The sequence below is a fragment of the Coffea eugenioides genome, chromosome 1 (genome assembly GCF_003713205.1).
Source record: "Coffea eugenioides isolate CCC68of chromosome 1, Ceug_1.0, whole genome shotgun sequence".
Taxonomy (NCBI): domain Eukaryota; kingdom Viridiplantae; phylum Streptophyta; class Magnoliopsida; order Gentianales; family Rubiaceae; genus Coffea; species Coffea eugenioides.
In genome coordinates this window covers 43,169,273-43,183,503 of record NC_040035.1, presented here as the reverse complement: position 1 = coordinate 43,183,503, position 14,231 = coordinate 43,169,273, and the positions used below count along the sequence as shown (strand labels likewise).

At 35.2% G+C, this 14,231-nt stretch overlaps 1 protein-coding gene across 1 annotated transcript; it reads left to right on the top strand.

The window, feature by feature from the left end:
• The first annotated feature begins 1,826 nt into the window (after nt 1–1,826).
• Nucleotides 1,827–11,578, top strand: LOC113764064 (probable xyloglucan endotransglucosylase/hydrolase protein 32). Its single transcript, XM_027308111.1, has 5 exons — nt 1,827–1,842; nt 9,482–9,685; nt 9,815–9,915; nt 10,005–10,222; nt 10,976–11,578. Exons 2-5 carry the CDS (start codon nt 9,484–9,486, stop codon nt 11,334–11,336), a joined length of 882 nt encoding a protein of 293 aa, XP_027163912.1. The 5' UTR covers nt 1,827–1,842; nt 9,482–9,483; the 3' UTR covers nt 11,337–11,578.
• Nucleotides 11,579–14,231: the final 2,653 nt, after the last annotated feature.

Genomic DNA, 14,231 nt, shown 5'->3' with positions numbered 1-14,231 from the left:
ATTTGGTTAAATTTAAGTCATGCAATATATGCAGGAATTTGTCCTAACCTTGAAATGGGGTAAAATTCCCTTTTCTAGAATTTCTAATTACCAAAAAAAAAAGAAAATTGTAATACTCAAAAATGAAAAAGGTAGAGAGAACCTATTTTGCTTGGAATAAAGACAATCCAGGATTATACCATAGTTTGCACATTAATGTAAAGAGTCATTAAACAGAGAAGACGCCGGTTGGCCTGTTTAGTGGCCCACAGTATGGACTTTGATGAGGCCCAGTATGTCTTTTCCTTCAGTACACAATGCCCATTAACCCATTAGTATGTCTTTAGCTGAGGGATGTTGGGGAGGAACTTATGCGAACTGTCATCAAAGTCCACGTGCTGAAGGGTTTTAAGATACTATGAAAAGCCCAAGGGCCAACAAGCCGTTGTCAATCCGAATGACCCATTGAGTAACTGGGAGCCAACGGAGCAAAATGAGTTGTTTATTAGAGAGATCCCTTCATATTCCAAGAGTAATTATTTTTCATCAAAGGTTGTGTTTGAATTGCATTTTCCGTCATTTTTCATGGAAAAATTAAGCCATGCTTGGATTGCTTGTTTCCGTCGGAAAATATTGTCGTTTTCCGTGATCACATTTCCCTATCACCTTTTTCCCTCACATATATCAAATCGCTAGAGTAATTTTTCCATGAAAAATGACGGAAAATGCAATCCAAACACAACCTTACTGTAGCGATTTGATATATGTGAGGGAAAAAGGTGATAGGGAAATGTGATCACGGAAAACGACAATATTTTCCGACGGAAACAAGCAATCCAAGCATGGCCTTTCCATTTTCCCAGTGAAATACGTGATGATTTTTATTCTCATACGTAGCTTGTCAATTGGGCTATGTGAGCTGAGTTTTAGCATGTTCAAATTTAATTCGCATAAAATATCACTCTTTTGAAACCAAAGTTCAAATAAGCTAGGCTTGCATGTTAGTACATAGCCTATACTCGCCTCATAAAAAATATCACGTTTTGAATTTATTTTATATGAATCCAAACTCATGTCATGTATTTTTTGTATTAACCAAATATAGTTGAATGAAGCAACCAATAACCGATAAATGTTCTATTACATCTAAATAAAGTTGCAACATCGACAAAATTTTGAACTTTAACTACAAATAAAAAAGGAAACAATTACCATGAATTTAGCTATATGAAATGCAATCATTTGATTGGATTTAGATCAACAAGGGATATTTGATGCTACCACACTGAGTAGAAGTGTAGCAGAGAAAAAGGGAGGTAACAAACTATATTTTAAAAATTCTAGTATTTTAGTACAACACACTAAAATCTAGATAATCCATTTCACAATATCACACATATGTATATATAAGCCCTAGTGTACATACGTTTGTGTCTATATGCGTGCGCGCGAGCGTATACATGTATCTGCAAATTGAATTTTAAGTGGGTTGAGCTTAGCCCAAACTCAAGTCGCATTCAAATTGAGTAAAAAATTTTGATCCAAATTCAACTCAACTCACTTGTGCGAGATTCAATCCAATAAATTTAACACCGAGCGGGCAGAGCTCGGCCAATCCAATTCTATTGACAGACCTAATTGTAAGACGTTTTCCCACATTATTTCATCTTTGAAGACAATGTAAATTGTATAGGAAAATTTGCCAGATTGGTCCCTAACATTTGCCAAAAAAACTTTTAAAATCCTTAACATTTAAAATCAGCCAGAATTGCCCCTAACATTTAAATTATGATCCATTTTGGTCCTAATGCTCGTATTTGCTCATTTTTTTTCAATTGAAAATAGCACGCCTCTCTCACGTGAGTATATTTCCAAGGGCAAAATCGAAAAACACACTCATAATTTGTTTGAGAGAGACGTGTTATTTTCGTTCGAAGAAATGAGCAAATACGAGCATTATGACCAAAATGGTTTATAATTTAAATGTAAGGGATAATTCTAGCTGATTTTAAATGTTGGGGACTAAGAAATTTTTTTTGGAAAATGTTAGGGACCAATTTGGCAAATTTCCCAATTGTATATTTACCCAAATTCTAACTATATTCTATTTTTAAGATATTAATAGTTATAGTTTTGTGGTTAGGCTATATCATAAGAGTTAGAAGTAGGAAAGTTTGTAGAAATTGGGAGCCAAATTATCATAATTCCAAGATCACATTGTGCAACATTGCCCAAAAAAGGGGCACAGTTTATGTGCGTAAGTAAAGTATAATTCGTCCTATTGGGACAAATAACAACATGATGGGCACACAGGAAAATAAAATTAATAAGAAGACTTTTTGAAATAAATGTTGATAAGAGATTAAGAGTAAATTAAAAAAAGAAGCAATCGCTACTGTGAAACAGTGCTTCTGGTGCTGAAACTAGTCTCGCAAATTCCGCTAATTAATGAAGAGAATTGGTAGCTTTGACACGTGAATGACTTGTGCAGCCTAAATTGATTAACGTACAAGAATGAATCAAGATCTTATTGGTGGCTTAATCGTACAAGTCAGTACCTCAAATTCTCATTTAAGCTGACATAATCAGATTCTTCATTTTCATTAGTAGCATCATTAACTTACCAAAATGATGCCAATCGTTTATTTCGGACGTACATTTCCAAAATATAAGCCACTAATTCTGCTTTAAGCATCCCAAGAACCAGGCCAAAGGATAAAAAAAAAAAAAAGAAATTCATTTTCCAAACGACAGGTTAACAATCCACGATTTGAGGATCAATATTGAATTCAAATACCAGAAATCAACAACTTAAGATTCATGTTTTCTCGTAATATGGGATGTCTCTGTTTGGATTAATATACGAAAAAAAAAAAATCACTAACTAACCCATGCTTTGTCCTTCATTTCTTGAAGCCGCAGCAAATTTTGTTTGAACCCACATTTCTGATCTCTGTCAACACAAAAACACACACCGGAGATAAGTGTTTGAGTGTTCCTTTTATTGTTGTCGGGATTGCAGATTGTTTTGGTTTTCTTAATGGAGCCCAAGGCCAGATTATGATGAACAAAAATCTAATTCGGCATTTGTCTCGTACGACCCTGCGTCTGATATCAGCATAACTATTTCCGAAGAGACAAATTTATCAGTTGATCGTTGCTGATCTAGGCCCCGGATCTTTTTTGTCTGTTGAAATCTTTCTTGACGTAAAAAGTATATTTATAGCAACCATGGGAGAAGCTGACACCCCTGTGTTGACAAAAAAAAAAAAAAAAAAAGGAAGAAGCTGACACCAAATTATTAAACTTGCCGAACCAGTTCATCTAAGTGCGTTCATATGTATACCGCATAGAGTCAATTAACTTGCATATTTCTTTCGTAGAAGCTACAAATTAAGGTAGGGGTGATAAGCTCAAAATTGCTCACATTCAGTACAGTCATGCAGCGATGGATGTCACGTCGCACAGATGAAGATTGAAAATTATGAAGAAAGATGTGTATGGTGAACTTGGGATCATTTACAGAATTTAATTTTCACATATTCAAATCAATTTGCAACCAGAATATATATATATATATATATATATATATATATATAGCTTGTAGAGGTGTTCAAAATGATTCAGAAATTCGAAAATTTGCATAATCTGATCTACTTTGATTCGCGTTTTGCAGATATCTGATCCACTCGATCATACGCATATTAGAAGGTGATCAGATAGACATCTGTGATCCGTGCATGCACGATCCTATCCATTTAAACTCTTTATCTTTCAACTTATTCAATCAATTTTGATATTAAAACTATATATTAATGTACACTAATTTCACCTCCTTTTTCTCATTTCTTATGTCTAAATTCAATCATCGATGACAACTTATATATGTGGTCTTAAGTGTTTGAACATACTGTCACAAAATTCGTGAACAAAATATTTACTTTTACTTATTTTGCTAAATTAATGAACAAAACTCATTTATCCCCCCCCCCCCCAAAAAAAAAAAGAATGATAAAAATTGCTCGTATTATGACAAAATTTCTTAATTCATTTAGACTAATATCGTCTATATAACTAACTTACACATGAATTTTTGTAACATTCCTATACGTTTACAATCCCTTTACTAGCTTGTCGATTATTTAGATTGGTCACTGCAGGCAAAATAACAGAGAATTATTCAACCATTTGATTTGTGAACCTCCTTGGATTACGTGGTTTAGGCTAAACTACATAGTTTAATTGGTTCTTCTTTTTTCAATTTTTTTTTATGTTGAGGCAAATGGAGTCGGCAATGTATAGTTTCCCCCAACTTTTATTGAGATTGGGTGGTTTGACTCATAATTATTTCTATCCCCAGGCCTTTACTTCAATTTTTTTTTTCCTCCAAAACGTCTTCATCCTTGATTAAAAGTTTTTTTTTTTTGTTTTTTTTTGTTTAGGGTAGACCATTATCTACATTCATTATTGAGCAATAAGTGACAAAGAACAATCATGTGCAGAACAAGCCCTGAGGAGGCATAGGTTACAACGTTGGTACTTGGAAGGGGGCGATAGCCTTAAATGATTTCACGATTTTCATATCTTCAGATTTGAGCCAACGTTGGTACTAGCAATCAACCTAGGATGCTAAATAACTGTAACTTCACAATCCCTATCGTCGTTTTCCCATTTCGGGGCTCTAACTGTGCATTTTGCGCAAGTACTGGTTGGGTTGTCATCATTTGATTTGATCTGATTAATCAAATTTGAAGAGGAGTCGATGTTCATCCCTTGGACTAATTAATCAATTCCAAGCTGTAATTGCCACTATTATTTCTCCTTTCTTTCATGTTAGCAATAAGTACGACACGTTAAATTTTACTACCACTTCCGAAAGTGTGTTTTTTTAATAAATCATTTTAAATATAACAGTTACCCATGTTTGGATTGTGATTCTTTGAAAAAAAAAAATTTTATGTTTATAATGAACACATTTTTTTCAATCACATTTTTACTTGACATACATCAAATTGTTATAGTATATTTTTTTTATAAAAACTTTTAAAAATAGCAATCCAAACGGCTATGTTTTTCAAACTAATTATGCTCGCGTACTTGTGCTTTAGTAGCTTGAAGTCATCACTCCAAAACCATTAGGAACTCTTCTTTGGTGTGCAGTTTCAAATTAAGAGGAGATCATGAGCCTTTACCAGCTGCAAGGATAAGAAAATGATGAGTTTTGAACCCTAAACTTTAGGAAAACAGATTGGCATCCTACCCAAAAAAAAAAAAACACTTCTGGCCCAATCCAGATTAGATTGGTTCACATGTTGCTTCGATGATGTTAGCTTTGATGGCGCTAGTAAAGCAATATCTTTATCTTAGAACTAATCTAGTTCCAAGCAGAGAAATGGGGAAAAAAAAAAAAAAGAAATAGTTTACCTGAAACCATCTACTTTAATCACCCAAAGAATTAAAAAAGAAAAAAACTACCAAACCCAAAAGTTAAATCCATCAAAAAGAAAACATTTAGAACGGTGTTAGCAAAGTCGGCAAGCATGCTATGTCCACCCTATAAAATCATTTTTTCTCTTCTGCATTTAACTACTTTCAAAACACTGCAATTGCTTCCACAGGCTACTCCATCATCTGTGCTTCGCTCTAGAAATTAAGAATAAAAAAATACTTAAAAAATATATGGAATATTTTAGATTGAGTAAACAGTCAAAAAAATTCTTTCAAAATTGGACAAACACAGAGAAATAAAGCTAGAAAAGCTTTTCTTATTAACGGCTCTGCTCATACAAAGTTGAGGAGGAAAACTTTAGAATTAATCTTTCCTACACTGACAGTGTATACACTGTTAGCATTGCATGAATGATAACTATGCAAAATTTGAATTTGAAACTCAACTTTTGCACACATGTCATAAATCCAACCATGACAGTGTATACACTGTTAATGTATATAAGATTTACTCAAAACTTTATCCACAATTGAGCATTCAATTCTAAATAATTCGATCCATTTCTTTTGAAGAATAAATGGAAAAACTTATCGAATCATCTGATAACTTAATTCATCCTAATATTGAGTGCAAATCAAGATCACTATTACTAACAGGAAAAATGCATCTTAAGGCTTCTCAAAGTGTCGGCAGAAAGGACCCATGCACTCATAGTCAAGTAGGGCATGGCCGGCCAACAGTTGAACAAACCATTTTGTCTAAACTCCAAAATTCTGTCGCAGTCTATAAAATACGCTTGAGAAAAGATAGCAAATTAATTATATGATTTTGATGAAAGTTATAGCCCACCCAATCTAGTCCAATGATTTACATTAAAGTATTTTGCTGTGAAATATACGCAAAATCCGTACAGGAAATACATTCAAGTTGTAGCTTCGAAGTCTTTTAGACTTTATAGGTGGCGGGTTCAATCACCAATCATACCACTCGTGATTATATTACCTCCATCTTTCCCACCCAAAAAAAAAAAAAGAGAAAAGAAAAAATTGAGAGCAAAAAGCTTGATGACGTTGCATGCTTAATTATAGATGTCTTAAAATCATGCAAAAGTTGATGGAAGAAAAGCTACTGTTAAGTGTCATTTCATTTGATAAGGTCCCAAAAAAATCTTAGTTCTAACTAATTAGGAAACAGGATGGACATCTTGAACAGAAACCTAAACAAGATCGATCTGCTCAAACGTTGCCCGTGAGTTATTGAGATTTCCAGGAAAGTAGCTTTTGTGCCGTGAACTGCTGGATCAATTTATTGCTTCTACATAACTTCTAAGCTTAAAAAACCCCTTCAACAAAAATGGCCATAATGACCCAAATTTTCAGCTTCCATGTCTGCAAATTTTTCCTTGTGGGACTGGATAATGAAGATGGTTATTTGACTAGTACGATATGCTTTCACACTTAGAAGTTGCAAATCGATCTTAGCGCATTCTTTTCTCTTTTTTTCGTAAATAATTTCATGTACCATTTGGAAGTGAATTTGTACATAATTCATTCCCAGTGAGATTAGAATTTACGGGCTGCCAATGGACAACAATAAAATGGTAGACCGTTTTTGCACAAATTCTACTGAATCAGTACTACAGGAAGACCTTATTTGAGGTTAAAAAAAAAAATATCTTCTCATATGTCCCTATTTGTGTATTAAAATAGCAGTGGCATTAAAAGCAATGTAGGGAAAATGCATATATTAAATGTATATGGCAAGGCAATGCTAGGAAAACAACAGCTCTGCCCACTCAAAATTCTATCTCTGACTCCATAAAACCCAACGAAATTGCTGAATACCTTACATAGCTAACATGGCTTCCAGATGGTGTCTCAGGAATAGGCAGAAGTCATTCATCCATTCTAGTCTACAAGTCTTCAATATCAAGAATGGAAATTAATGTCCTTGTTTTTAGATAGGTGGTGATAAGGAAGTTCAGGCTTCAGACTCCTTTATGTTGGGACATACACAAGAGATAGGCTAGATGGTATGTTGGGACATTATTGTGTTTCATCTAAAGAGGAAAAAGAATCAGAAAAAATGTTCTATCTTGTCAACAATTGAAATTTAGGAATTAGCATGTCCACTTCTCATGTGCTTGATAAAAAAAATGTGTAGACTATTGCATTTGGATAGGTTCGAATGAAAGTTGTAGAGTTCGATTAGTATTCCCTCGCTCATGTCAAAAGAATATGAAAACCCGTGAACTTTGAATGGTAACAAAATTCAATTTAATCCTTGGATTGGATGGTAGTTTTCTATGTTTGTATCCTCGCTTTACAAGAAGAAATCTAAGGGTTTCTTTCTTTCTTGGATCTTTCATCTTTAATGCAGAATCTGAAAGCCAACTCCTTGTAATTTCGAATTTGTGGGGACAGAATTCTTTCGTTAAATTGATGTATACCCCATTGACAAAATCTTCGTATAGATTTGAAATCTTCGTATGTACCGTAGTCATCAAGAAAAAGTGAAGAATTACAAAAATCTTGAACGCAGAAAATCTACACCCCATGTTTCAAATGTCTGCGAGCCCTTGATTTGTCACGGGGGCAGAAAAACGGCAGCTATATCGAAACGTGTTAGTTTGTGTTTATATTTCAGAAGAAGGAAGTTCAGACCACGCCCTGCTGTTTGTTCTTTATTATTGTTTCATGAGATGGGCAATAAGTAATCAATCTGGAAAACAGATATATTATTGTAAAGTGGTTCTTTTAAGTAGTGTATATCTTTACACCAATAAGACAGCAGAAGATAATCCTCCGAGGTAATTTGAGTTTTGTTGATATACAATAATGCTCCAGCCAGAGACAGTACTGTGACCGGCGAATTAGATTTTATAGGGAATCCCATCACAAGTAGATAAAAGAGGTTAATTAAAGAGTGTAATTTGTTCCATTTGCCTCAAGATTCTAATTTTAGTAACTTCCAAATAAATTAGGACAAGTGGTCACTTTCTGAAATTCTTAAAATAAAAGTTCAATAGTAACGTTATACTAACTTTCAAATTTTCAAGATGGTGCCAATTTGCAACCTAATTTTATTATATTATGGAATAATTTGCAACCCAAAATAATTAGCTCTGAAGATTTTTTTTTTTTTTGGGAAGAAAATAAGGTGTGAATGATGAATTACTCATCCAATATGATCAAGAAAAGCAGAGTGGTGGAATTGTAGCTAGGCTTTGCTCAGGAGTTTATGAATCGACTTATAGTTTGCAAATTAATAGCAAACTAGCAAGATTTTTAAGTCTAGAAGCATAAAATCAAGATTTCTGAATTTTTTTTTTTTTTTTTTGGTTAAAGGCAAGAGTTTCCATTCCACTGGCATGACCCATACATACAACTATAACAGAGTTGGTGGCTCACACCAAATTAACTTCTCATGAAGCATCTTGCATAATAACGTTCTCAGGATTAACAAAACTAATGGACTTGATTAAAATGTATCTTAAGAGGCACTTTTGTTGCATAAACTTACTCAGTTCCTCTAATTAGGTCCTTCTAAATATTCTAACCAAGTTAAAATTAGTTAGATGACAAAATTTCTGATTTTTATCATGGACTCCATAATCTGCTCCACAACTAGAAGCCACGCACGCGTTGAGCAATAAACTACTACTAGGCAACTAAAAAGAGATCATCTAAACCGAATTGAAGTTCCACTTCCATCCACACAAGTTTTCTCGTAAACAAAAGGAAAGAAAAATGGAAACGAATAAGATACGGCTTGATAGTTTCTTCTCCAGCTTGATATTTAACAATATTGAAAATTTTGCAACTTTTGTCTCTTTGTGCGACCTCCTTAGTTATTACTTCATTTCTATGGCAGAAGTGTAGGACCCCGATGCTTTCTCCTTATTTATAGCTCCTTCAATGCCTTGCAATTCCATTCCATTCGAGGACAAACACACAAGTTCTCCACTACACTTTATTCATACATCTGGTGCATTATTAACAGGGCACATTAGCTCCAATTTTTCGTACGCATTTTTGTGCGCTCTTTCAAGAGTTATGGCCCTGATTCTTCTCTCGTTTTTCATAGTTTTCCTGCTCCCTCCAACCAACGCTCAGGGCGATCGACCTTCCCCGGGCTACTACCCTAGTTCAAGAGTTGCTTCACTAGGGTTTAACCAGGGCTTTAGGACCCTTTGGGGTCCTCAGAATCAAAGGATCGAGCAAGGCTCTTTAACAATCTGGCTTGATAGAAGCTCAGGTATGATTAGGTCCTACACAACTTAGATCATCATGTCTCACTTGCACTTTCCTAGCTAGCTGCACCTTTTTTGGCCTCTCTCACAATGGTAATATCATTGCATTTTCTTTTTTCACAAATTGCATGCAGGCAGCGGATTCAAATCCCTCAACCGATATCGATCTGGTTATTTTGGTGCTGCCGTCAAGCTCCAACCTGGTTATACAGCTGGAGTCATTACATCTTTCTACGTGAGAATTTAACTAAATTTATACTCCTACGTACCAAGTGCTTAACTAACCTAATTAGTATATTAAGTAAAAATTGTGCATAATGACAGCTTTCAAACAACGAGGACTATCCCGGGTACCATGATGAGATTGACATCGAGTTTCTCGGGACAACTACTGATAAGCCATATACATTGCAAACAAACGTCTACATGAGAGGAAGTGGAGATGGAAACATTGTAGGCAGGGAGATGAAGTTTCACCTTTGGTTCGACCCCACGAAAGATTTCCACAACTATGCTATACTCTGGAGCCCTAACGAAATCATGTCAGCCGCAGTATACTTTATAACACATACATAATACCAATTGAGTTTCTCATCATTATAACACTCCCAATTATTTTTCCTCTATTTCCTACTTTGTCAAATTACTTTATACGTACTTGATATCACTGTTCACTCATGCATGTAGGGCTAGGGACCTAATTAATTTTTCGATGGAATAATAGCATGGCAAGATATGTCCATATCGAACATTTACTTCAGCTTAGAAATAAAAGTCTCGGAGGGGTAACTTTTATATATATATATATATATATATATTCCAAGTCCAACGTCAGATCAGCCCTACTTCGATATTTTTATGTCCTAAAATCAGTTTTGTCCGTCTCTAGAAAGCACAAAACTTCTTCATGCTGCTGAGGAAGAGTAAATATACTTGAATTGACAGGTTTGGTGAAAAACAAAAGAAAGAAGTTGCTTATATTACTCTAATTTGGTGAAAGAAAAAGGCAGTAGTAAGTGTGACCTACAATTCTTGTTAGTTGTGTATTTACTAATCTTGAAAAAAAAAAATTCTTTAGTCGATTCATGCATCAAGTAAAGAATGGCATTTAGTTGTGACCTGACACGGATTGAAAATGACCAGTGAAAATCACAAGCAATTTACACGAAGCTACATTTTCTGAATCCTCATGTGCTTCATCGCCATCATACATAGCAATCATTCATGTTCATTTTTTTTAAACAATTTTTTTCTTGTTTACGTGTGTGACAATTTTCTTATGATGTGATTCTCAGATTTTTTGTCGACGACGTGCCAATTAGAAGATACCCAAGAAAAAGTGATGCCACATTTCCTCTAAGACCTATGTGGGTGTACGGTTCGATTTGGGATGCATCATCATGGGCCACCGAGGAAGGAAAATACAAAGCTGATTATCAGTACCAGCCCTTTGTTGGGAGGTACAACAATTTCAAATTAGGTGGTTGCACCACCAATGGCGATGCCACTTGCCGCTCTATATCTGCTTCTCCGGCGGGTCCTAGTGGGCTGAGCAGCCAGCAATATGCAGCCATGGCATGGGTCCAGAGGAACTACAAGGTTTATGATTATTGCGCAGATCCTAGCAGAGACCACACCCATACACCTGAGTGCTAGGTCTTATTGGAGGGAAAAAATCTAAATTAATAAAAGAATATATCAAGGTCGAGCCTCAGGATTTAGAAGGTCCAAATTCCCGTTTTCTTAAATTTCACTCTTTCCTTATTTAAAAATTTCCAAAAAAAAAATGAAGTTGTTTTAATTGTCTGGAGTGTTTTGAGATGGGTCCACTTGCCAAGAATAGATGCAAGAGTAGTTGAAGCGTCCAAGCCTCCAAGATTGGGAAGCGGAATCCATTTTGTTTTCTTTGTGGCAATAAATATTTAATGTAATGATCATGTTATTGTATTTGTAATATAGCTGCAGTAGTTGATAGAGAACGTAAGAAGTAATGACACCCAAAAAAAAAAAAAAAAGATCAAAGATGTATGTGGTGAATTGGGAGTGTCTTCATCAGGTTTAACTGTAGATGAGCTCAAATGTATGATTATCTTTTCTTGGTTATAATAAAGAAAATTTGCGAATTCATTTGTGGAAATCACATTCCTCCAATTTCCAAATCCTTTAGAAAAGAAAAAGTACAAAGATTCCAATTATGTTACCATACTCTGTATAAGTCATTAGCTGAAGCAGCCACTGGACAGGCCAAGTTCCATGACTGAAGTCCAATTTTCCTTTGCACCATCGAGCAACAGTAGCCTTATCAGAGGTAAGAACAGCAGCCACAATATTGACTGCAGACGCAGGGATATGATGACACATAGACTGATTCTTGGTTCCTCCAAATATTGATAAATTACAGCAGAGAAGACAAGTCTTTTAACCTATTGAATCTGGAAATGAGTTTGTCTATCCATTGCAGCTCACTATGCCATGTTAGTGGAGCTATAGGTATCACGCAGAGTTAGTAGAAGTTTTTGCCACACCTTGCTAGAAGCGGAACAGTTTAAAAAAAAAAAGAAAAAGAATGCTTCATAGTTCCAGCAGTGTTTTGACAGGGTTCACAAAGCTCAGAATCTATCTTCATCCCCCAGGCCCCAAGCCTGTAATCTATCTTTAGTTGTCAACCTTCCCTTGCATTAAAAAAAAAAATTAAAAGACAACACAAATTGGTTTAATTGGTAAGGCCGGATCACTTTATCACAAAATTTCGTATGTTTGAATCCCATGACTATGTTGTTGGGCTACTGTAAGAACCCTTATAAGCAACTTATGATTCCAAAAGCATGCTCTGACTCTTGGTCATGACTGGAGTTGAACCCATTCAAACTTTTAATTTACCCAAAAAAAAAATTTTTAAACCAAAACGATAAAGGGTAGCATGGCACAGATTTTTGACCCCAAATTAGGTGATGCAGGTTAACTCAATTACCAGGCTGCCTGAATAGAGTCATAGCAGACTTAACATAAAAGTGAATTTTCCAGAAGCAGGGGCAGTCCAATACACTTCATCCCTATCACCAGGACTGGGGCCAAAATACTCAACTTCTATCATGTCTACCTAACAGAACTCTTGTTTATTTTGTAGGCGGCATCTTGGAAACAAAGAGTGTAGAAAATCGTCTCTCAGAAGTCAGAATTTTCAATGTCTTCAAATTGCTTGATTCCAAATCTATACAATTGGATACGAGATAGCATAGTAGGTTTGTGTCCCCTTGACTTTTAAACTGAAACTTGGTAATCAAAATATACGGTGGGGCATACGATTAATGAATAACGAATATTCAAAGAACAAAGACATTTACACGGTCGGAAGATCAGAACATCTTTGAGAGTGTTAAGTTGGATTTATACAATTTTTCGAGTAAAAGATGTTTCGTAATCTCAGGCATTCCCATGAAAATAAATGTCAGCAATGTTGCTTTCCTAATATTACCAATTAGTACATCACTGCTAAATTCCATTACTGAGAACTAGTAATACAGTTAGTATTCTTGGTTGAATTATTGAGACGACAACAAAGATAATTCAATCAAGAATACGACCACAATTCTAAGAAATACGCTAAACAGTAGTTCGATTTTTCCTCATCCCTACGTTTGATGTCTGACTAGTATTTAATGCCATACGACTTTTTCATCCTAGTTGTATCGTACAAGCATGTTTTTATTTTCTAAGGTTGGTATCTATCAGAATTATGGACCATGGTTATGATGCAATGTAGAAGGAAATTACATGCACAAGCAGCAGGAACAGAATTATGGACCACGGTTTGTAATTTTTTTTCTCTTTTGTGGCGTTTTCAATGAGCAGAAATTTTGTATCTGCTAAATATTTTATGCTTCTTGGCTCCTATTGGAATAATGGGAGTGTCGGTACAATTTGATACGACTTGTTCAGTAGAAAACTAGAAACCTGGATCCTATTTTCTTTCTTCTCGTGTGCGTTGTTCATGTGGGATTCAGAGACAAAAATAAAGCCAAAGGCTTTCAAGATTTCTGATGATTTGCAAGTTAAATCTCAATGGATCCATCGATTCTCGAAATTTTATCATCCAAGTATAATGTTCATCATATCTTTGCGATTATTCATTATGATCCCTACTTCTTCCCTTAACACGAATAATTTTAGCATCCATGTGTTTTTTTTTTTCCTTTGCTGGTTCCTTCAGACCAATTCCATACAAGACGCCTTAGAGTAATTAACTAGGAAAAAGGTAAAAACCTTTGGAAAAAAAAAAAAGGAACAAAAAACTTCATTTGCAATCCTTCCAACATATTTCATGGGAAAAAAATTTTTGGGCTTGGCTTCTTGGTGACAATGCTGGACACAGGAAAATTCCTACTAAAGATAGCCGGAGCTTCGGGCCCGAAGTGGCCACATCGCTTCCTGGTGACTATACTGACGAGAGGAGATGTGGGTCGGAAGTAACCACGAACTTATTGGGCTATTCACACGTAAAAGCCACAAGTTGGTAGGTGTCACCAAGATTTAGCAAAAATTCATCAATTG

Excerpts from the sequence above, each read along its gene's own strand:
- LOC113764064 (XM_027308111.1), top strand. The coding sequence starts at position 9,484 with ATGGCCCTGATTCTTCTCTCGTTTTTCATAGTTTTCCTGCTCCCTCCA. Across the intron at positions 9,686-9,814 it reads CTGGCTTGATAGAAGCTCAG|GCAGCGGATTCAAATCCCTC; the intron begins GTATGATTAGGT and ends AATTGCATGCAG. Across the intron at positions 10,223-10,975 it reads TGGAGCCCTAACGAAATCAT|ATTTTTTGTCGACGACGTGC; the intron begins GTCAGCCGCAGT and ends TGTGATTCTCAG.